This window comes from Neolamprologus multifasciatus, chromosome 22 (assembly GCF_963576455.1).
Source record: "Neolamprologus multifasciatus chromosome 22, fNeoMul1.2, whole genome shotgun sequence".
In the NCBI taxonomy this organism is placed as follows: Eukaryota; Metazoa; Chordata; class Actinopteri; order Cichliformes; family Cichlidae; genus Neolamprologus; species Neolamprologus multifasciatus.
In genome coordinates, this window is record NC_140459.1 from 13,333,021 (window position 1) to 13,357,026 (window position 24,006).

Below are 24,006 nucleotides of genomic sequence, written 5' to 3' on the forward strand. Positions count from 1 at the left end.
TGACCCCTTTAAAAATAGGAAATGTGCTCGGCAGTTTAAATATAGTTTTGTCTACTTTTGTCTGCAGTATTCCCGCTCTGATTTCTCTACTGCCCGTAATCAGTCTTTTGCTTTAATTGAGCCAGTGCGCTGTAATTCTGCTGCAAGGCATAAGCAAAATGAGATTTATATCATCCATTTGTAGAGCACTGCTCATTTCGTGAGGTCACCTGGAGAGCAGACTGGATTATGAGCAAATGGTACTTTACTGTAGGTGCAATTTTCGCTGCATTTTAATGTGTGTTATCAAATCATATGATGTGCACCATTACATCGTTGCTTATGGATCATTTTTGCTTTGTGGAACACTTTGTGCTAATTTATTATCTCGCCAAAAGTCATCTGCATAGCGTATGTGCAGTGTGCTAATGATGATTCACGCTGCTGATATAAAGACTGTTTTGCAGCTGCTGTGCACTGTGACCTATTGGTGTTTATACATATATATATACACATATAAATATTCATGTCATGAGTGTTAGGAGGTTGCAGAAGAAAACAGAAAGAACTATAGAGAGCTATAGAAAGAAAAGCGATAGATTGAGAAAACAAGGAGAACAAAGGGGGGAAAGGGTCTGCTGCTCCATTTCAATCGGTCGGTGTCTGAGTTAGGGCTTGCCAGGGACACAAGTTATACACTCACACAAGCAATTTTAATGCAGCTATAAAGATTAGATGATTGCACATTTCCTAATACCCTCTGTATAGGACACAGCCTGTTTCTCCTAATCAGCCATTTAAAAAAGAAGCCAATCCAATCAAAGTCACAATAATTATATGCAGATGCAATGTCTCTCCCAATGCTAATAACATCCAAAAGCTGTCAGTGGCTTCTCATACACACACTAATTCTTTCCCTAATTCTAATTTCAACCCCCAAATGACATGAAATCCAGTATCAATTAGCACCTTGCTGGCTAACAGCGAGATCCTGGCTGTCAGAGGAACAGAGGATGCTAATCCTCAAGATGGAGAAAGAAGAGAGGGTCTTTAGGCCTCCCGAGAGAAGTGAAAATCTTTTCAACAGTCAGTAACATCTTCTTATTAGCTGACAGCAGTACATTAAATTATTATAATTAGAAAGTGTGAAGCAGCAGAAAAGTTAACACTAAAACCTTTCAGTCTTTTCCAGTTAATATCTTTATTAAGCTTGAGGAAGTAAAAGATCTATGAGCTTGATTATCTTTTTCTTGTCTTTTCCCTGTAATTCAGTTTGAAAGTTAATTTAAAATGTTTCAAATTATTATCCGTGCACATATGTTAGTCACAAACAGATATTTTGACTCATCACCAGGTATATTAACAATTGCTGCACTCTGCTGCTTTTATGTGTGCTGGTTCTCTGTGAACGTTTACTGTGCTACTTAATGGAGCTCAGCCATTATTATTATTATGCTTATGTTTGTTTTTGGGGTTTTTTCTGCTGCCATAAAAGAGGTCTGTTTACATAGACTTAATAGACAGCTATACTAGCAAGCATCCACCCCACCACAATTATATGTTTTTAGTTAAATCTGCAAAAAAAAGATAACACAGGCATAACATTTTGGCATCAACAAGAGGATACCCAAAGAGCTATTAGCTGAAGACTCAGCATATCTGGGGGAGTGGGGGCGGGGATCTTCTTTGGTTCAAGTTGTTGTCACTGTGTACAGAGGAGAGAGATAAAATAGTGTCTAGAGCCAAAACACAGTTGAACATCTTTACAAAATTACCATCATGATAACCCTGCAATGCCATCTGTAAAGTGTCTAATTCACTTCATTCTTCATTTTTCAGTATAACAATGATTCCAAATACACCGCCAGTGCAGTAAAAGCATGCATGGATAGAAAAGCACACAATGTAAAACTATCACTGAAAGATTTGCCTCGCCAGAGCCCAAATCTCAGTGAGGGATCATTTTGACAGAGAACAAAATAAATAGCCAATATCCAAAAAAGAGCTTTGAATATCCTTCAAGAAGCCTGGAGAACAATCATGAAGATTACTTAAATAAATTATAATAGAGCTTGCCTAAGAGAGTTCAGTCTGCGTTGAAGAATAAAATTGGCTACACCAACTATTAGCAGCTATTTCAAGCTTGTTAGAATAGTACAAATTCTGTTGTTGCCTTTATAGGCCATATTATACAACCCCAATTCCAATGAAGTTGGGACGTTGTGTAAAATGTAAATCAAAACAGAATACAATAATTTGCAAATCCTTTTCAACCTATATTCAAGTGAAGACACTACAAAGACAAGATATCTACTGTTCAAACTGATAAACTTTGTTTTTTGTAAATCTTCACTCATTTTGAATTTGATGCCTGTAACACATTCCAAAGAAGCTGGGACAGGGGCATGTTTACCACTGTGTTATATCATCTTTCCTTTTAACAACACTCAATAAGTGTTTGAGAACTGATGACACTAATTGTTGAAGCTGTGGAGGTGGAATTTTTTCCCATTCCTGCTTGATGTACAACTGCAGTTGCTCAACAGTCCAGGGTCTCCATTGTCGTATTTGGCACTTCATAATGCGTCACACATTTTCAATGTGAGACAGGTCTGGAGTGAAGGCAGGCTACTCTAGTACCCACACTCTTTTACTACGAAGCCAGGCTGTTGTAGCACATGCAAAATGTGGTTTTGCATTGTCCTGCTGACATAAACAGGGACGTCCCTGAAAAAGACATCGCTTGGATGGCAGTATATGTTGCTCCAAAACCTGTACGTACCTTTCAGCATTAATGGTGCCTTCACAGATGTGCAAGCCACCCATGCCATGGGCACTAACACACCCCCGTACCATCACAGATGCTGCCTTTTGAACTTGCGCTGATAACAATCTGGATGTTTTTTTTCCTTTTTGGCCCGCAGGACACAACATCCATGATTTCCAAAAACAATTTGAAATGTGGACTTGTCAGACAACAGCACACTTTTCCACTTTACATCAGTCCATCTCACATGAGCTTGGGCCCAGAGAAGCTAGTGGCGTTTCTGGGTATTGATGATATACGGCTTTTGCTTTGAATGGTAGAGTTTTAACTTGCACTATAGATGTAGAGCCAAACTATGTTAACTGAAAATGTTTTTTTGAAGAATTCCTGAGCCGCCGTGGTAATATCCTTTACAGAATGATGTTGGTTTTTAATGCAGTGCCCAATGAGAGATTGAAGGTCACAGGCATCTGGTGTTGTTATTCGGCCTTGCTGCTTATGTCCAGGGATTTCTCCAGATTCTCTGAATCTTTTGATGATATTATGGACAGTAGATGATGAAATCCCTAGATTCCTTGCAATTGTACGTTTAGAAACGCTGTTCTTAAAGTGCTGGACTATTTGACCACACAGTTTTTCACAAAGTGGTGAACCTCAGCCCATCCTTGCTTGTGATTGACTGAGCCTTTTGGAGATATCCCTTTAATACTAATATCTTGTCTTTGTAGTGTATTGAATTGAATATAGGTTGAAGAGGTTTGCAAATAATTGCATCCTGTTTTTATTTACACAACGTCCCAACGTCTTTGGAATTGGGGTTGTACTTTATTTCCAGGTGTGTTTCAATAAATCGCTAAACCCATTTTCAATTTCCATTAGAAAATTCTAAATAAATAGTTTTGCACACTCCGGGCAGGGTAAGATTACACCAATAACAAGTGGATAATCAATACCCTGCATAACAAACACTGATGGCAACACCAAAACTAAAGAAAGGCTTTAATACCTGTGCCTAATATTGATGCCACTATTGGCATAACTGTCATTTGCATGACCTTAAAAGGTGACATTTTATCTGAGACACTGTACAGAAACAGTAATTACATAAACCACTTCACAGTTGGACTCATTGAACAGTTGGATTAATCCCTGGAGCCAGTCAGTGTCTTTCAATTAGTGCTTCCTCAACCTGTCAACATATTGTAGAGCAAGACAGTCAAATTGCACCTGCTCATTCAGCCTGAGAAGAACATTAGCTTCACGTCTGTGTAACATTATGTAATGTAATGTCATTTCTGCAGGTGTGGAAACACCTGCATCCTCCACAGTAAATTGTTAGATGTATTGTGGTATTCCAAATTATAATTTGAGATCTGGCAAAATTAAGCAAACTCTGCCTAGTAATAAAATCATGTCATATGAGCAGAAACTGTTATTATAATAGACACCGTGTTGGATCGGTTTTCTACATTTCTGCAGAAAATACTGAATGTTCAGTTTCGTTGGACGTTTGTATATTGAGTTCCTTTGTTAATCTGTATCTTTAATTTAGAATATGGGCTTTATATTTCCATAATTCATTGTCTAAATATGTATTATGTATCTCAGTATTTACAATATAAACTGATAGATAGAAGAAATCAGATTTCAGCAATGATTCTGATAGTTTAAACGCACTGTGTCATGCTGTTTGTTACAAAATCTGTGGCAGTTTTAAGTCATTAGTGGGGAACAAAAACTCTGCTCAGAAGATTAGCTACATCCATTGTTTTCAGCTGTGGCACAGCATGTCCTTCAGCTCAAATGACACTCGTGTTATCCAGAGCGTAACTGATCCAAAAGCTTGACTCTGAGACGCTTAAACTGTTGGGTTTTTCTGCTTCTGATAGCAGAATTTCTCTTGAATATAAATGCATATTTGAAGCAATCCCATACCACTCAGGAAATCAGCAAAGAGAGCCAGCATGAGGAGAAGTGCTGTAGAGGTTGATATTATTATGGTCTCCCACTGACCTCAAATAAGCACTTCAACCTGCCCATACAAACACATGCACACATCTGCATTTCTCTCTCACACACACACACACACACATACTTTCTCTCTTTCTTTTACTTTCCACTCTGATTAGGGTTGATAAAGGATCACTGTGCATTAAAATATGCCTACCTCCCATGTGGTTCCTTTACTGCTTAATGGCAAAAGTCCAGGTGTGGTGGATTACAGCTGGCTCGTGCGTCATAGCTAAATGCCACCATTCTCTTGAGAGTGGCTTCATGGTGGGCTATTGCTACTTTCAGATGGTGTGCCAACCCCAGGGCCAACTAATGAGGATAATGAATGTCTTTGGGACTGGTGGAAAGAGAGCTTAAATATTACAGTGAATATTGACCAGGCTACTCAGCTAGACTGTGGAAAGGCACTGGTACTCCTTTGTGATGAGAAGATATATATTTTAGTCATGCTAATTGCACCTACAGGTATTGACTGATATTAAAAGGAATCTTGGTGATTTTGGTGTGTCACAACAAGATATGGGTCACCTGATTAAGCTCTAAATATGCGCTTAATCACAAAGGAAACATTTAAAGCTGATCTAAGGGATGAAAGCTGAAGGCTCTGCTTGATATTTTACTTTTAAGAACCACAAGTAAGCCAGCAGTCCTAGACGAAGTGCTCTATTGGGGCGATATGGTCTTTAAGATAAGATGGAGTTTGATCATTCAAGAAAAATGTTTAAGTTCAACACTGAAGTTAAAAGGGGTCAATGAGGAAAAGCTAATATTGGAGAAGTACGGGATGCCTTTCCAGTCCCTATCAGCACTCTCACTGCATTCTGGATCAAATAAATTACAGTAGTCCAGCCTAGAAATAATGAATGCTTCAACTAGTTTTTCAACATCACTCTGTTTCTAATTTTAGAAATATTTCGCAGATACGAGAAGGCAGTCCTGCATATTTGTTTAATTGCCATGTTGAAGGAAATATACTGATAAAAAATGACTCCAAGTTTTCTCATGTTTTCAAGATTTTGTGGACCAAATATAATAATATTTGTTTGTCTGAATGTAGGAGAAGAAAATTATGGGACATCCAGGCCTTAACGCATGCTAAACAAATTGACTTGTGTCATTTAGCTTCATACATTGACAAAGCTGGCTGTCATCTGCATAGCTATAAAAATGCATCCAAATATTTTAAATTAATGTTGCCTAAGGGGAGCATGTATAATGAAAATAGCATCGATCCCAGGATAGAGCCTTGTGGGACTCCATGACTAAATTTCACATGTGAAGAGGGCTCCCTGTTTACATGAACAAATCAGAATATATCAGATTGCACTGCATTTTTTCTTTAATACAGTGTCTTCTAGTCTCTGTAATAAGATGTTTCCACAATACCAGCTCCAGTTTCTCATTACCCAATTACATGAATGTCAGTGTAATATAACCCAGCTAAAACTACTGCTGAAACAAGATATTACTAAAGCATTACTTGTGTAATTAAGTGGTAATAACTTGCTATTTACATATTATTACCGTTATAATATATTCTGACTAGAATATACTCTTCTGGAATATAAAGTGCAAACATATAGAGACATGACAATTTTTTAAAAAGTGTAAAAGGCCCCCTAAGTAATGCCTTGAAGAGCTTTTTAATGTTGCAATGTTGTATGTTTTAGAGAGATCTAATGCTGTTTCTGCCTTTTATTCAAGACTGAATGTGTAAATAGAGACTACAAACCTCTCAATTGTTTGTTAATGGTGCAACAGTGGTTGAAAAGAGTTTGTGCCGCTAATTCAACGCTAATTCTGGTAGTTAGTGTCTGCAACTCTGCTTTGCCAAAAGACCTTGAATGTACATCACACAAAGAACCTCGACCCCTTTATCAGTCCTGGTGGTCACCATGGCAACAGTGTCTGCATCCAGGCAGTTCATGAGGGCTATTAGAAACAAGGGGTTTCTGCATCAGTAGCCCCTGTGCAATAGCTAAGCTCAATGCACTCGAAGGAAACTAATAAGTCTGAGTTCTTGTGCAGAATTTGTCGGGGATTATTTTTACAGAATATCAAAGCTTACAGTTCCTCGGAATAGAGGTATGATTATGCAGCAATATAATAGTCATTTAGCAAAGCCTAACTGCATACACTAATATTGATACAGGCACACTACAGGTAATTCAGATAACCTTAAGAATACTTTAACAAAATATAAGTTTCACATGATGTCAGATAATGAATCTACATTTTAAAGGGTTTTTTTTTTTTTAATTAAATCTGCCAAGGTCAGTGGGCATTTAAGGGAAATGCAGGGTACTCGTGGGTCTTGTAGTTCAGAAGCATGCCAAAGAAGCCCTATTATCTCAACAAAACTTTTCCCCAGAGGTGTGAATGAATTTCTAATTAAAGTGCTGTTTGGTGAAATTATTGATGCACTGCCAAACAGGACATATATGATATCCAAACATGAGATTTTGTAATAAGCCCTGCACCAGAAAGGCTGTTAAATGCAAAGGTGTTGTGAATTCTCATGAAATGTTATGCAAAATTAAAAAACTGCAAACATGCTAAACGGATATCGTGACAAAATTGAAATAAATGTCCATCGATGCAGAGGGTATGAAAAGAGACTGATCATGCAGCAACATTGTGCCACATCTTGTCTTCTGCATGACCTTACTTTGTCTTTGCTCGGGTTAGTGCTGTTGCCAGGATACAATTTCCTATGGCAACACTTGAGCCGAGGAGGTGAACAGCAGTGAAAGGATTCAGGTAACCGGCTGCTTTGCATCCTGTGGACCGGAAGCCCATATATAGACATATGTGCACATCCGCACACATAAGCAGCCCTCAAAGTTCAATTTGATTCAGCACAGCAGCTGACATTTTTCTCTTGCACATAAAATGAAATCAGACACAATTTGGGCAATTTTACATTAATCTGTTATGCATATTAAAGTTATTTATGTCTAATATATCGAAAATTATGTGGTTATGGATGTGCTACATGTTATGTCTAACAGAATTAGTCACTTCTTTGTGTCTTGTGTGCAATGATGATCACTGCTGCACAGAAATATTCACTCAGTTTCTATCTTCACTTGAATAAAATGAAAGTAACACTTATCATGGTGGACTGCAAGAGTAGATGAGATTGTTTGTGTGACTGTCGTGTGTTCAGTATATATATGAGCCTTAATAATGGGAGGAGCTGCAGCTCAGCTTAAAGTTTGAGAAACTCATTCCCCTGAGAGACTTTAAAGCATTGCCATATTTATATAGTCATGTTTTAATTAGTTGGTGGTGTGCATGTGTGCATGTGTGTGTGTGTGTGTGTGTGTGTGTGTGTGTGCATTGTTGTTTGAGTAAATAAATGTCATTGTGGTGTTGTGCCCTAAAATGTAAAGCATCAATAACTATTTAATTAACTAACTAAATATATGAACAGTAGCTTATTGTATATTCATTGCAACAGACAGCAGATCCTCTCCATTTATATGAGCGCATACTGCCACCATTCGTTGGAAGGGCATTACTACCTCAGCCGTGCACATCCTGTTACTGATTCTGAAGCGTAATAATATTGAAAAGTATGTCACTTAATTGTCGGATCTAACCTGGAAAAGCAAAACGATCCCCTTTGCCCAGTCCTCCATATTTGCAGACCAAGGCTGTTTCACAGAATAAAGTGTCTCAACAGGTCTGCATGTTTTTCTCTTTTCTCAAGCACTTCCACATCCTCATGGTCATCACTGAACTTAACGGTTTCACAGGAAGCAACACGTCATTGCAAAAGCACCATGCCAACACTTGCTCATTGACCCTCAACTCTGCTGGATTCAGATGATGAAAGTGTCAGGGATGCTGAGCTTACACTACTCAGTGCTGCGATGAGCATTGTCGGGTGGGGTGAGGTGGTGAGCGGGGCCTCTTCATCAATGGGACTCCATTATGACTCATCTGTACTAAACACCTACAACCTATCCTTGCTGTGCAAAGCTTCCCTTTGTCCTGCCGTGTGTCTCATCCAGCACTTGAGAGATGAGGACTCGCTGTCGATATTTTATATTGTTGCAAAACACATAACTGCATCAGACCGTAAATTCAGTCTTTCACAGTATATGATATGTTTTCCCACTTATGTGCGTTAGACTTGAGTCCAGGAAAGAATTTATTATGTTTGCGTAAATAGACTGAGTGAAACTGAATCGGAATTCTTGGCTTGGTTGAAGGGGGAATGAATTTCCGGTGACAAACAGTCCTCAGCTTTTGAGGGGCACAAACCAACTGCAGCCTAGGTTCAGTGTAACTACAATTACAAGCGTAAACAGTTCATGTCATTGTATGGAAAATTCAAATTGTGTTGGGTAACTAGAAAACTTGCTTAGGCTGCATTATTCAGTTTCATAAGAACTGTCCCTATGTATATAAATGCACTCTCAAAATTGTCCAAAAGATGGTAACATAGAGTAAATGGACTGGTTCTTATGAAGCACTTTTCTGCTCAGCTTGAGCACTTAGAGCAGTTTATACAACATGTCTCATTCACCCATTCACACACACATTCACACTCCCATGAATGCACCGGGAGCAGCCAGGGATTCAGTATCTTGCCCCAAGGATACTTCGACATGCAAACTGGAGCAGCCAAGGATCAAACCGCCAAACCTCTGATTTAGTAGATGACCTGCTCTGCCCGCTAAATCGCAGCCACCTCTCAAAGCTGACCTCCTGTGAGGTCAGCTTTTACAAGAACGGGGAAATTTATCCACCAACAAAGTTCAAAGTGCAGTTTTCTGTGTAACTGGTAATGTATTTCTTTTCACAAGCTCTCCTATAACACATGAGAGTATGCCAAACATCAAATTAAGCCAGTCTGACTTCTGTTTGACTGTAATCTCAGACAGTCATCACCTCCTGCACCCAGCAGTCAATGTTCTTCCTTCTCATATCAAAGCTTATGATTAATTCTTAAAAAATAAACTTCAAAATAATTCACCATTATATATATGTGAAGAGAAAAATCAGTAAATCTGACACTACCTGGTTTTGTGCAGCAGTATATGTGTCTAAATATTTGCCATCGAAAAAAGCTAACTCAGCGAGGAATTCATAAAATACAACAAAAACAAACCAACATCATCCCCCAATTTTTTTAAAGGTCCCAGACCTTTTGTTTTCAGCGTGTTCTTTCTAATCAAACGTTTGACATGATTTGTTCTATTCAGTATGCAAATTTAGTCTATGGGGTTTTTGTTATGTTTTGTTTTCCAGAATAGCTGCCAGCATTTTGAAAAAAAAAAGACACTTATTAATAATTGTTCATTTTTAGTATTATTGTGTCCTTCTGAATACAAATCAATTATGCATAGCTTTAGGCCTTGTTGAATTTCATTTTAAATCTCTTTTTTGCCCTCTAATCTTATTCCAAATTGTTTTAATCTTTCTGCCAAGTACAATGAAACAGTTTTCTTCTACCCTCTGTGCATTAACTGCATATCTCCAGTATATTTTTATTACAGCAATTAATCTTGGCTTGGGTTACATATACTTGCATTTTCTGCTAAGATGCGTATCCACTGCCTCCTAGTGTATCCATTGGATAATAACCAGAACACTGAGTTCATTCTTCTCTGATCATTCTCTTGTAGGCAAATTCATGTGCAGACTGTCTTTGTCTTGCTGCATGACCCACTTTCTCTTGAAACTGTGGCCTGGAATATTTCCTTTAGAATTTACTGGTATAATTTGGACGTCACGGGTTTGTCAGTAATAGCAAAACAGGTCCAAGTTATGTATATATACACCACCACGTTTCACAGTTGGAGTAAGGTTCTTATCTTGGAAAGCAGAATTCATCTTTCTGCCAAAAATGCTTTTCATTTCAACTAACTCTCCAGTGTCACCCAATAATTTTTCCAAGAGTTTTCTGGCTTGGCCATGTATGCTTAACAATTTGATGTTCAGTTGTATTCTTTTTGGAAACCGGCAACTTTCTCCTTTCAAATGTGAGGATAAAACCTGACAAGATGTTCACTATAAACCCCACTGTGATCCCATTAGTTCCTTGTCAAATCCCTAGCAGATCCCGTTCCTCAATAAATAAATTGTAATTTATCATGTTTTTTTCTCTCATCTTTTAATTAGGTTCTGCTTATTTCTGCGTCTCTGCTTGTTTTTGCAGTTATGTTGTGCTGAGGCATCCAGCACACATCCTCTCTTCTTGGCCAGAAAAAAACTTGAACTGAAATAAAAGACTTTGTTCTGTTTTCAAAATCATCTTTGGCTGATGTAGATAAATATCAAGGAAATGAGAAAGGACACCATCACAAAATTTAATATATAGATATACAGAAAATACTAGCTTAATTTGGATTTTTGTGCATGATACCATGATAATTAATAATCTGTGAAACAATCCAGTTGACTTGGATTGTTGAGTGTTATGTGCTTTGTATATGAGAAGCTGTAAATAGGGCGATTAGGTGTCCCTCTTTAAGTGGGACTGCACAGTGTTGGCACTCCTGTCCCACATTTTCAGATCACATCCTACATTTTCACTTGCTGCACAGGACACTATTCTAAAGCCTGGCTCTTACTCAGTGAGTGTAAAAGGAAAAACTTTTTATTTTTATTCAGACGTATGTTAGCCTGCATAATATTTTGCCAATTAGTGGATGTTACAAGTTACCAAAAAGTCTCAGCAGTAGTAACGTGCACCACTGTGTTTGTCCCACATTAATTTGTTGGGATTTGGTCATCTCAGCTGTAAATAGAATATCAGTCCCCTACCTGCAAGATGGTGTTTTCTACAGGCCTCTGTCAGATAGCAAACATCCAGATATTTTAGGAAATTTAGGCATCCATCATTTTGGTTAACGTCAGCTACACTCCATAAGTCCATATCCAGAGAGCAATAGATATATATAGATAAAAGATATATATCCTTAAAAATATGAAGGATCGGGCTCAAGGTCATCTAGATGTCTAGATATTGGAATTTCAAATGTCTCTTTTTTTTTATTTTTTTAGATTCATTTATTTTTAGAAAATTATTTTCAGTAAGGATTTGACATTTTAAACTTTTCTGCAATTCCTATCACCTGGGATTACGTCCAGACAAATCAGAAATGTTGTGGTGTGAGGCATTTGAGAAACTGGACTGACACACTTGAAATTACATTTAATGTGTATGCACGCGATTTGTTTCTTAGATCTTATGCACATGACTTCTTGACTGAAGAGCTAAAAAAAAAAAATCACCTGAAAGTGCTGAAACAAGCTGAAATACGAAATTTAAGATGGAGCCATATGGACGTAACTACTGCACTTCTCCCCCTCGCCGGGTGGTGGCAGCAGCAAGCGCGCATGTGCCACAAGCGGTTTACTCCACGCCCATACAAGGCGTTTACTTCAAATTTCCGCATTTTGTGCTAAAAGGACAACTAGTCGCACTAAACTTTTCTCTGTTTTGGTGCAGTTGTTTTAACTGTTATTTGAGTGGCAATGGCCAGACTTCTTCTGGGGGCAAACCTGAGGAGATGCGTCGCCTCTCAGATCAGAATGGCATCTGATCAGGTAAACTTTGGTGGGTTTGGTGACAGTTTTGGACGTTAGCAGCTAGCTCGCTAATGTCTGCCATATCGGTAAAAGGCTCGCGAGGAAGCCAGGTAGTCAAAAATGCGACTTAATTGGTGGAAAAAGCAAACAGTGATGTTTGCAAATAGAGACAGCAGAAGATCCCTCATGGCTGCAATGAAAAACACGCAAAAAGATGTATGTGCAGTTTTATTTACCCCTAAACACTTTACTGACTCACTTTTTTGCGACATGTCAGTTGGTTTATGGCTATATAGACTAAGTATGTGACATTAATTGTAACGCTGTTCTTATGAACAGGATAAAAGAAATATTTTATCCCCTCTTTAGTTGTGTAAATACCTGAAATCACCAGCATTTATGTGCAAAACTGCTGAAATGTGGCAAGCTCTTTATCTTGGAAGGAAATTTTTATTAAATTAAGCTTTATTCATTGTTTCAAATATACATTGTTGCTGAAAGGAGTCCGTGAAAGAAGTGAAAAATCTAACCTTACTGTGTCATTTCAGTTGAAGGTTGGCACACCTTATTCAGACTCCAATGAAAATGGTCAAAGGTCAAAAAGATCACGGTTAAGTTCTAGCAGATCATTACATTCTAACAGATCATTACATGAAGGAACCTTTTAAAAACAAACGTGTCCCTGCTCACAGGTGTACACACGGGTGCTCACACACACAAACAACACCCTTTTTGGCTCCTACCTCAAAGCACACTGTGCACTGTCGATCTTACGTGCTGCACAATAATGTTTAATATTTAGTATTTACTGTTATATTCCCATATATCATCGTGATGTTGTTTATTGTATTTCTTTCGTTTTCTTCTGCTTGTTTTCTTTTTTCTTTCTCAACAGGTGAGCCAGGTGATTGATATATATGTATTCTTTTTTTTTGTCTGCTTATTTAGTTGGTTTTTGTTTTTTTACCCTTTATCCCCGTTCCTCTTCTCCACTGTTTTTCCCCCCTCTTCCTTTCTCCCTTTTCTTTTTCCTCATTCAAGTCTGTCCCATATCTAGCAAGTGAAAATAAAATAAATAAATAAATAAAATAAACAATAAAAGATGAATCAAATAGACCATTACGGCAAGGCTGGGATGGTCAATTTGGTAAAGTAAATCCGTTGGGCATCTTTCTTTGTCTTTAGACAATAATTCTGATGGCAAAAAAACCCCCAGGGACAGGCAAGAAAAAAAAATGCGACTTAATTGGTGGAAAAAGCAAACAGTGATGTTTGCAAATAGAGACAGCAGAAGATCCCTCATGGCTGCAATGAAAAACACGCAAAAAGATGTATGTGCAGTTTTATTTACCACTAAACACTTTACTGACTCACTTTTTTGCGACATGTCAGTTGGTTTATGGCTATATAGACTAAGTATGTGACATTAATTGTAACGCTGTTCTTATGAACAGGATAAAAGAAATATTTTATCCCCTCTTTAGTTGTGTAAATACCTGAAATCACCAGCATTTATGTGCAAAACTGCTGAAATGTGGTAGGCAGCTCCAGGCCTCGAGTGCCGGTGTCCTGGAGGTTTTAGATGTGTCCATGATCCATCACAGCTGATTTAAAGGGCTAAATGACTCCTCAGCATTTCTTGAAGTTCTCCAGAGGCCTGGTAATGAACTAATCATTTGATTCAGGTGTGTTAAGCCAGGGTGCAATCTAAAACCTGCAGGACACCGGCACTCGAGGCCTTGAGTTACCTACCCCTGCTGTAGTCTATTCCACATTCTGTACACTCAGGCTGTATCCCAATTCAGGGTCTGCAGCCTTAAAGTACGCAGTCTTAACGGTCCACAAGGGCCGCGTACTCAAAGACCGCGAGTGCGAGGCTTGTGAAATGGGACGGTCTAGCCTCCGTCGCGCTGCCCAGGTTGCCTAGCAACCATGATACTAACAGCTGGAAACGTTTCATACAGCTTTGTTTGACAGAAATGAAGGAGAAAATCTTTTGTTCATTTGTTTGTTTGTTTCTACATGAGCTTTGATCATTCTCTGTAAGATTAAGGTCAGCTATTGAACGGCGTATATTTTAAAGTAAAGGCTTTAAAACCAAGTTAGTACAAACGTCACTAATGTCACATAACTTTGCCGACATTTGGCCAACAGTAATGTTTTAATGTTCTTCATTATTAAACATTTGCACATAAATAAGTGACATACTATTCAGTACTTACTTAAAGTTTACTCTTCGGGCGCCCCTCATTCGCCGTTTTTTTTTTTTCGGCAAAAAAAATTCAGACCCTGAATTGGGATACAGCCTCAGTATGAGCTGCTGCTGCCTGGCACACTTTCTTCTTCTACTACAACATCCAGCTGCCTCCTTTAGAGGTTGTCACAGCGGATCGATTGTCTCCAGCTCATCTCACCCCATCCCTAAGCATCTTCTTCTTTATTATATTCATGACCCTTCTCTGACATCTTCCTCTTTTCCCTCTGCCTGCCAGCTCTATCTTCAACAGCCTTTATCCAATATATCCACTATCCTTCCTTTACACATGTACAAGCCATCTCAGCTTTGCTTCCCTAACTTTATCTCCAACTGCTCGACCTGAGCTGCGTGTCTGATGTACTCATTTCTAAACTTGTCCAATCTGGTCATCCCAGTGAAGATCTTTACATCTTCAGCTGAGCCTTCTGTCATTTTGTCAGTGCCACCATCTCCAATGTGTCAAGATTTTAACTTGTGATGGATGAGCGTATACTTGTGGGTCAGATGGAAAATAAATGCACTTGTCTTGGTTTACTGAAATGTTGGTCCTAACATAATAGCACTTGCACTTTGTGATGTATTTTGTTTTGTTTTTTCTTCTAGCTTGGTGAGTTGGGCAAGGGAGCTGGGAAAGGTGGTGGTGGAGGAGGCTCTGTGAGAGAGGCCGGAGGTGCATTTGGAAAGAGAGAAGTAGCGGAAGAGGAGCGATACTTCAGGTAAATACTCCCTGGGATTTTTATTTTTTCCCCACAACACTTTCACCCATTAACTTTTATTTTTGTTTTTTCCGCTTGTAGGCAGAAGGAGAAGGAGCAGATGGAAGCACTAAGGAAGCATCATACGGAGGAGATTGACCACCACAAAAAGGAGATTGAGCGTCTACAGAAGGAGATTGATCGCCACAAGGGCAAAATCAGGAAGCTCAAACATGACGACTGAACCTTGTTATTTCTCTTTAGGAGTCCAGACGTATCATTAGGTTAATGGTTATTAGGCATTGATGTTTGTCCAGCTTATGTAAAGCTGAGGTCATGCTAACGCTATAACTTCAAAAACAATAAAATAAAATGATTCATTTTCACATGTATCCAGAATTAATTGCCTCTCCTTTATTGCCTAACTTTCTTTTTTTTTTTACTTTGAGCTTTGATTTGTTTATTAGAAAAAGCAGGCTGATCCTGTATGTAGAAATGTGGCTCCCATTGGGTTAAAGCGGTGCCAGTTATAGTTCATTCTCCGTGGTTGGATAGCTGATGGAGGGCTCGTTTTTCATCCCAGCGCTACCCGCTTAGTTTGAGTTGCAAAGCCCTTTTGAGCTTGGCCCCGGTTATCGCCTGGTTTGGTTGACGTTAAGCTCAGCTCACTTCATTCCTTATAAGCGGTAAGCATACGTCTTAAACTTTCTATAAGCTTCAGGTTGTCCGATACGAGCACGCCGGCCTGGCCTGTCAAAACGAACATACTCGGCGAGTTTTCGTCCACATCTCGCGATGGTTGCGAAGCAGTGGCGTTGTTCGGGCGAGCCGACGACGAGACCGTATCTGTCTGGAAATTTGTCTCGTGGGTTAGACTCAAACATTCCGCGCATTTAGACACCATTTGTATGTCCGATAGGCTAGTCGTTTCACGTTTTAACACCCGTCGGAGTTAGTTTCCTGATTCGCTCTGGTGAGTTTCGCTAACTGTGTGTTTGCCCGTGTACGGGGCGCGCGTGTACTTGATTTGCGAAAGGTGTCTTTCTGCACGGCGAGGCCTTCGTATGTAAGCTCGTTAGCCAGCTAGAAAGCTAACCATCATCATTGTTTTGTTTTTTTCCGCAAGGGCAAGATAACGTATTCGGGGATCCCGCTTGACTAAAAATGCTGTAAAATCTATCCAGCGTTGTCTGCTTGTAGAAGAGGGTGTTGTGGGGTCAAAAACATATGGACGTAAATACATAAAAAGAAAAGCATTCATTTCGCTGGCTTGCAAGCTGCATGTGAAGGGGGGCGGGACTGAGGCTGTACGTGTTTTCTTGAAGTGACCAGGTTGTTGTTGTGCAGTACATTATAACGTGTCGACGCCGATTATAGTTATTAAATTACATTTATAAGAACTACAGTTCCAGTGAGTCCTATTTTTTTTTTAATTAAATAGAAACCAGAAAGCTTGTAAATCAACTTGAATAACTGCACTTGAGTTGATGACATACATAAAGATTGAAATGTAGTTTAGGATTGTGGATCTTTCTATTTATTGGTCTGATTTTAAGTAAAATAACCTGTTAAGAAGAACCATTAAAATTAAGTAAAATGTATTTCTTTGCTTTGCTACTGAAGGAGAATGGCTGCTGCTGAGGTAAACGGTAGTTCTGCCCCGGCAAAGGAGGAGGAAGAGCCTATGGATGTGACCACAACACACACAGAGAACTACCAGACCCTCCTTGATGCTGGGCTGCCCCAGAAAGTAGCTGAAAGTCTAGATAATATCTTCCAGACAGGTGAGTGACTGTTTGTTTATTTCCACTAAAAGAATAATGTATACCTGCCTTTCTGTAGCGGAGCCTGATGCTGAACGTCCATTGTACCCGTAGGCCTAGTGGCATACATTGACCTGGACGAAAGGGCTATCGATGCACTGCGGGAGTTCAACGAGGAGGGAGCGCTTACTGTGCTGCAGCAGTTCAAAGAGAGCGACCTGTCCCACGTACAGGTATCCACATAGGAGAAAATGAATAGACCCATGTCTCTTTGCCCTTGACAGGAGTTTTAACTTGACACAAATTGTTGCAAATTAATTATCTCATTTGTTTTTGTTTTTTCAGAATAAAAGTGCTTTCCTTTGTGGAGTTATGAAGACCTACAGGCAGAGAGAAAAACAAGGAAGTAAGGTACAAGAGTCTACCAAGGGCCCAGATGAGGCAAAAATAAAGGTAAACGTCAAAGTCATTTGGCTAAGCTCTTTTGTGTAGCGGGTCAGATTGAATGTCATATAAACACGCCTCTGCAGCCGCAGCTCAGTTAATGTTTGTTTTGTGTGTGTGTGTGTGTGTGTGTGTGTGTGTGTTTCAGGCCCTGTTGGAGCGCACAGGATACACGCTGGATGTCACTACAGGCCAGAGAAAATATGGGGGTCCTCCACCTGAGGATGTGTTCAAAGGCACTCATCCAGGCAGTGGAACTGAGGTAGAGAAGTAATTGACAGATTGAAAAATTGTCTGTCATGATTTCCAAGGCTGGGTTTTATTATTTGAGTAAGATTGAGAAAATATAAGCTAAGTGTCATTCATAAAGTCTAAAAGCGTAATGTTTTGCAAATCATTACGCTCTCTCACATTTCTTTCCCCTCTGTCCTCTCCTCAGGTTTTTGTTGGAAAAATCCCCAGGGATTTGTATGAAGATGAGCTGGTGCCGCTCTTTGAGTCTGCTGGTCCCATCTGGGACCTCAGGTTAATGATGGACCCTTTATCTGGTCAGAACAGAGGTTATGCCTTCATCACATACTGCAATAAGGATGATGCACAGAAGGCTGTGAAGCTTGTAAGTAATGTCGAGGGAAATATCAGTTCATATTTTAACAGCTTGAGGGGAAATAGACTTAAAGGTTTACTTATTAGAAAGTGAAATAACTTGTGCTTCACAGTATTTTCAGCTCATTTCACTCATTGTTAACTTGTCTGGGGGTTTTTTGTTGTTGTTTTTTTTACAGTGTGATAACCATGAAATCCGCCCTGGCAAGTACTTGGGAGTTTGTATATCTGTTGCAAACAATCGCCTGTTTGTCGGATCGATTCCAAAGAACAAAACAAGAGAAAGTATATTGGAAGACTTTGGCAAAGTGACAGGTTTGTTTCTAACATGCAGGTTTTTGTTTCTTAGAGACTCATTTAAACAAATTATCAGTGCTTAAAAAGGATTGATAAACACACACAACAATGGTTGTGATAGTCAGATGTTATTGTTTACCTCACAGAGGGTCTCCAAGAGGTGATATTGTATCATCAGCCGGATGACAAGAAAAAGAACCGTGGTTTCTGTTTCCTCGAATATGAGGACCACAAGTCCGCGGCACAGGCTCGCCGTCGCCTGATGAGCGGCAAGGTCAAAGTGTGGGGAAACCCGGTCACTGTGGAGTGGGCTGACCCTGTAGCTGAACCAGACCCAGAGGTCATGGCTAAGGTTAGCGATTTTAGTGTCTCACTGTTTAATACACATCAGGCACGTTCTGCATTCCAGTGCGACAAACATACTGTTTCTTCTGTTGTTACAGGTAAAGGTGCTCTTTGTGAGGAAGCTGGCAACAGCAGTGACTGAAGAGCTTCTTGAAAAGACCTTTTCCCAGTTTGGAAAGCTGGAACGAGTGAAGAAATTGAAAGACTACGCTTTTGTTCATTTTGAAGAGAGGGATGCTGCCGTAAAGGTGAGTTTCTCGTGCTTTGGCCAAACCTTTTTGCTTGTGTGACGATTCCGTGAGTTTCTTTTATGAGAAACTGATCGTTTTGTTTGATTAGGCAATGGAGGAGATGAATGGGAAGGAACTGGGAGGAGAAGAAATTGAGATTGTGTTGGCTAAGCCCCCAGACAAGAAGAGGAAAGAGCGCCAAGCAGCTCGGCAGACTACCAGAAATGCGGGGTGAGTCAGAGACATCTGACTGGTCAGCTGACATCTTCTCATTTAAGGAATCAACTGCTTGAAGTGATATCTTCTTTCCAGGTATGATGACTACTACTACTACCCACCTCCACGCATGCCTCCGCCGGGCCGAGGCAGGGGCCGCGGTGGCCGAGGGGGCTATGCCTATCCACCAGATTACTATGGCTATGATGACTACTACGATGACTACTATGGCTACGACTATCATGACTACCGTGGTGGCTATGAAGACCCTTACTACGGCTACGAAGACGTGTACACCATGAGGGGCCGTGGTACTCGTCCCAGCAGGGGAGGTCCACCTCCTCCCAGGGCTCGTGGAGCTCCACCGACACGAGGCCGGGGTGGCTACGCCCAAAGAGGGCCACCCCTCGGTGGTCCGAGGGGTGGCCGAGGAGGGCGAGGTGCCCCTTTCCAGCCTCAGAGGGGCCGCGGTCCTCGCGGGGCCAGGGGCAATCGCGGCGGCAACGTTGGCGGAAAGAGGAAGGCAGATGTGTTTAACCAGCCTGACTCCAAGCGCCGCCAGACCAACAACCAACAGAACTGGGGGTCCCAGCCCATCGCCCAGCAGCCCCTGCAGCAAGGGGCCGACTATTCTGGTAACTATGGTTACAGTAATGACACCATGGAGTTTTCACAGGATTCTTATGGGCAGCAGTGGAAGTAGATGCACCAAAAGGTATTTGGCAACAAAAAAGAAAAGAGAAAAAAAAAGAGAAAAACAACAATAAAAAAAACCAAACAAACAGGAGATTGGCCACAATGTTTTTGATTGACTTTTTATTCTTCATCCTTCGTGGAAAAAAAAAAATCTGTATATATCTCAGAAAAAATAAAAATAAACGGACAGACCCCAGAATTGGCTCAAGATGATTGGCTGGAAAGCCTTTTGGCTGAAGAAATGAACGTAACCGTTGTGGTGAATCATTTCCTACTCCTACGGTTACATTGGGACACGTGTCTTTAAAAAAAGAAAAACACTCAAAACGCTTTTATTGTTACTTTTTGTTCCTGGTTTTTTTTAAAGCCAACAATGAACATTTACACACACAAAAAGAAAAAAGTGGACATTTCCTTCTCAAAAAGTCTGAGACAACATTAAATAATGAATATTGCCTTGCAGGAAGTTTCTGTCCATGCCCCTTTCCTCCCTTCTCCTTCTTGTACTCCCTTTATTTGTGGTTTCTCATAGTTGCTTTAGGGACTTGCTTGTAAATAAATGCATATGGTAGAGCTTTCTTACGTCATTTTTTTTCTTTTTGTTTTTGCAACGGTGGAGAAAAGAATCCACAGGAAGGAAGAAAAATCAAAGTTTTGTAATGTTTAAAGTGTATGCCTAGCGTTTCTAGATATAGACAAATTGTGTTTTTTTGTTTTTTAAACTGATACCATAACTTCCTATGTTTTCTTTAAACTTGCCCAGTAGAATTTGGTTTGGCTTACCTTAAGAGCCATAGCAGTTTGTTCTCTGATGTTCTTTGTATTTATAACTTTTACGTTTGTTCCGTTTCAATAAAACTCAGCTGAGCATCAGTCAATTGTCAGATACTCAAATTCCGTGTTGTCATTCAGTATTTGATTTGATTTTTAATCTCAATTCTCACATTTGGATGAATATTTTCTTTTCCAAGTCAAATTCTTTCTCTCTCAAAGGTTAATCACAAACGACTGAAATTGCGCAGTCAGACAACGGGACGAGAATTCGAAAGGTGTCTGGATGATACAAAAGCAGGATTTATTTTTTGTATTCCTTATTCTTCAGACTGCAGTAATATCCTGCACACTGAATTCATGTTGTGAATGTTGCAGCAACAATTAAAGGGACCGCACTGTAAATTGGACTCCTTGCAATTACCCAAGATTGTTCCTGTCTGTCAAACGGTGAACAACCAGCCTACCGTCACTTAATGCTGTCGTTTATGACGAGAAGATGGAAAGCAATTTACTCTTGTGAAAATAATGCAAATGCTTATTGAGCTTTTTATTGACCGGCATAACATTTGATAATTGGAGAGCAGTGGGTAGCTAACACAGGATTTTCACAGGTGTAAATTTCCAGCACCTCCCAGCTCCAGTGTTTTGTTTTTTCCCCTCTTCTTTAGGGCTGACATCTTACGAAACTTAAGCTCTGTATCCACAAACTTTCAAGACAAGGACAGTTTTGGATAATAGTAAAAAAAAATTATTCACACGTCTGTGGTCCTGATACTGACCTCCTTACAACATTTAGAGCAACACATTTGACTTGGAATGGATTTTCTGCAGCTAATTTCCAAAATCTGCACATCATCTCATCGTCTTTTTCTCTCCTTTTGAAGACCCCAAGGATCTGACCATCCAAATTTCCTAAAACGCACCTCCAGCTATAGCAAGCGATCACCTGTCAGGATCTGTTTAGAAAACTTTTTGGTTTTGTTTTGTTTCTTTTAGCCATTGCGTTTTGGTGCCATGGTGTCATTGTATTTTGTTTCATGTGTCTGTCCTCTTATTCCAACCTGCCTAGGTGGAGAAGCATTGAGAGCGGCACCGCTAGAATGAGGAACTCACCTGAACGGTACTCAAGGGTGAGCTAGCCTTGCACAGAGTACTGTCTCCTCTTCTCTAGCTAATTGTAATCACTGGAGAAACACTAGCCCTAATTATACACTATGCTTTTATCATCTCTTTGCTAATATACTCTGCTGTGAATCAACGTTTTTTTCCTTGGGTTTTTTTTTTTTGGGGGGGGGGGGCGGGGATTTTTTTTTTTTCTCTCCTCTTTTCCAGGCTATCAAGAAGAATCAAAAATTGATTGAAGAATCATTGAAAATAATAGTTCAAACCGGCAGATTTCTGGGGTTTAGAGAACATGGGAATAATGGGTACTTCATTCACAATTATAATGCCAATTTTTCAACTAAAGGTCAATGGGAGTCGTGCACAAATTTAGACTGATTAAACAGCCAGAAGGGCAGCCAGCCAAGGAATTTGGTAAGCACCTGTAAACCTAAAACTATGCAAAACACCTGCTGCCTGTCTCAGCTTACTGCACCCTGCACCAAAATCGTCTGTTGTCTCCACGCGTTCTTTAATTTGGGCGGTGGGTGCGGAATGGACATTTTTCCCCTTCTGTGCCACTAGAGGTAGCAGCTCTGCACCAGCACTACCAGTGGTGCATTGTTTCCTTAGCCGATGCTGCACTTATTGGCTATTTTCAGAGCTGAATAGGTGTTAATTAGGGGGTCCATATTTACTAGAGAAGTTACTTTTCATATTTATTCAATCCGATTTTGAGCTGCTAACTTAAACATCTGTGAAACTGGCCTGTGTTTAAACAAAGGCTGCACCTCTAAACTGATGTCTTTACCCTTTACCGCCACAAGATGGCAGTAGAAGGGCTACATTATTTATGTTTCACAGGTAAGCCGAGGATGTAGAGCTAGTTACTGACACACACACATTTTGATTAAAGTGCCTGCAAATGCTGGAGTTTCCATAACAGCCTCTCATGTCAGAACTGTGTCTTTATATGTTGCCTCTTGTCACCAGGCAGTAAAGGAGCTGCCCCCATCCATGTGAATGGGTTCACAGAAATGGAAAGGACTGATTGGTAAGATTGTTCATTATCAAGTAATACTCAAAGACTAAATATGATTTTATTTTTAGGTTAGTTCATGTTTTAAAACAATGTTGGATGTCCTAGTTCTAAACTTCGCAAAGCAAGTAAGTCTTATAAGGTTTTCAGAATAAAAATATATAACGTTATGGATTTTTGTGGATTTTATAAATGAGCATCATATGACTCTCTACAGTCATGTGCAGGGTTTGATGGTTAATGTTTAAAAATCGATCAACCAGGATTTTTTTAGCAAGCTTTTTGTGTATGTTTTCTAGGGACTGCTATCCCTGATGATAAACCACATACCACAAGATGAGGAAGGTGCAGAGGTCCAGAACCCAGGGGGCACATCAGCCATGTTAGGCTCAACAGAAGTCAGAGGTCAGAAAGTTTTGCATCGTAGTAATCGTATAAATGATCCCCTTCTCAGCCAGAGCAATGTTATGCATCAGAGATGTGAAGATTTTCTAGCGCTTGATTTTTAAATAAATAAAAACATGTCCTTTTTTTGTCTTTGGACAGAAATCGAAGAAAAAGATGGACACGTGACCCACAGCTCCATCAGAGGCCTTTGGCTCCGCCTAGTAGGCTGCCACTGCTCATTCATCCAGCTCAAAGATTTACTGCTGGAAGAGGGAACGATCTATGTATCGGACTGTTTGATACATGTTATTGCACAAATAAATTTGCAGCTTTGTGTGTGCATATCTTTTTTCTTTTGTATAAACACAATATTATACCACTACAGCATTTCTGAGATCTCATTGGAAATCATTGAGCGCCGTAAACTATAGCTGACTGTCTCATAGCACATTTCCAGTCAAACCAGTGGAAATGGGCAATAGAGGAATGGGCATATGTGGCTCACTGTAGACCTCAGCCAATCAAGCTGACTGTACTCAACTCACTGCCTCACATCACTCAATACAAATAAATACAGGAAGCACAAAGTTGACCTAAGCAAAGGAAAGTTCATGCCTTAAACGTTTAAATAAGTATTACATAAGTCACAGAGGATGTCTGCACCATGGTACTTATAGATATATATTCTTAGATGTTCAGTCAAGTGTGATACAGTGAATACACAGACGCAGATATGAACGACAGTGGGGGCTGGTTTGGGGAAAAAAGGCTGAAGACATGTTACAACAGAGTCCTGCACCAGCTTAAAGATTTTAGCAAAGCGTTGTGAAGGCGTGACCGCTGTTTGTA

General features: G+C 39.9%; 2 protein-coding genes across 8 annotated transcripts; both read left to right on the top strand.

Moving 5' to 3' along the window:
• Positions 1–12,141: 12,141 nt before the first annotated feature.
• atp5if1a (ATP synthase inhibitory factor subunit 1a) lies at positions 12,142–15,651 on the top strand. The gene is made up of 3 exons (XM_085147579.1): positions 12,142–12,325; positions 15,168–15,280; positions 15,362–15,651. Exons 1-3 carry the CDS (start codon positions 12,254–12,256, stop codon positions 15,501–15,503), a joined length of 327 nt encoding a protein of 108 aa, XP_085003705.1. The 5' UTR covers positions 12,142–12,253; the 3' UTR covers positions 15,504–15,651.
• Positions 15,652–15,781: 130 nt separating this feature from the next.
• Positions 15,782–23,499, top strand: LOC146493085 (heterogeneous nuclear ribonucleoprotein R-like). Of its 7 annotated transcripts, XR_014871772.1 has the most exons (16): positions 15,973–16,232; positions 16,883–17,043; positions 17,137–17,255; positions 17,368–17,475; positions 17,615–17,728; positions 17,906–18,082; positions 18,252–18,387; positions 18,516–18,721; positions 18,813–18,962; positions 19,054–19,175; positions 19,257–19,795; positions 21,700–21,760; positions 22,099–22,166; positions 22,725–22,785; positions 23,070–23,175; positions 23,317–23,499. XR_014871772.1 is itself a non-coding variant. In XM_085147563.1 (11 exons), exons 2-11 carry the CDS (start codon positions 16,887–16,889, stop codon positions 19,861–19,863), a joined length of 1,896 nt encoding a protein of 631 aa, XP_085003689.1. In that variant the 5' UTR covers positions 15,782–15,945; positions 16,883–16,886; the 3' UTR covers positions 19,864–20,750. The 7 variants fall into 7 exon arrangements, 2 of the variants coding, with proteins under 2 accessions (XP_085003689.1, XP_085003688.1); XR_014871771.1 differs by having other exon boundaries at positions 21,700–22,166; XR_014871770.1 differs by having other exon boundaries at positions 22,099–22,785.
• The last annotated feature ends 507 nt before the right edge of the window (positions 23,500–24,006 follow it).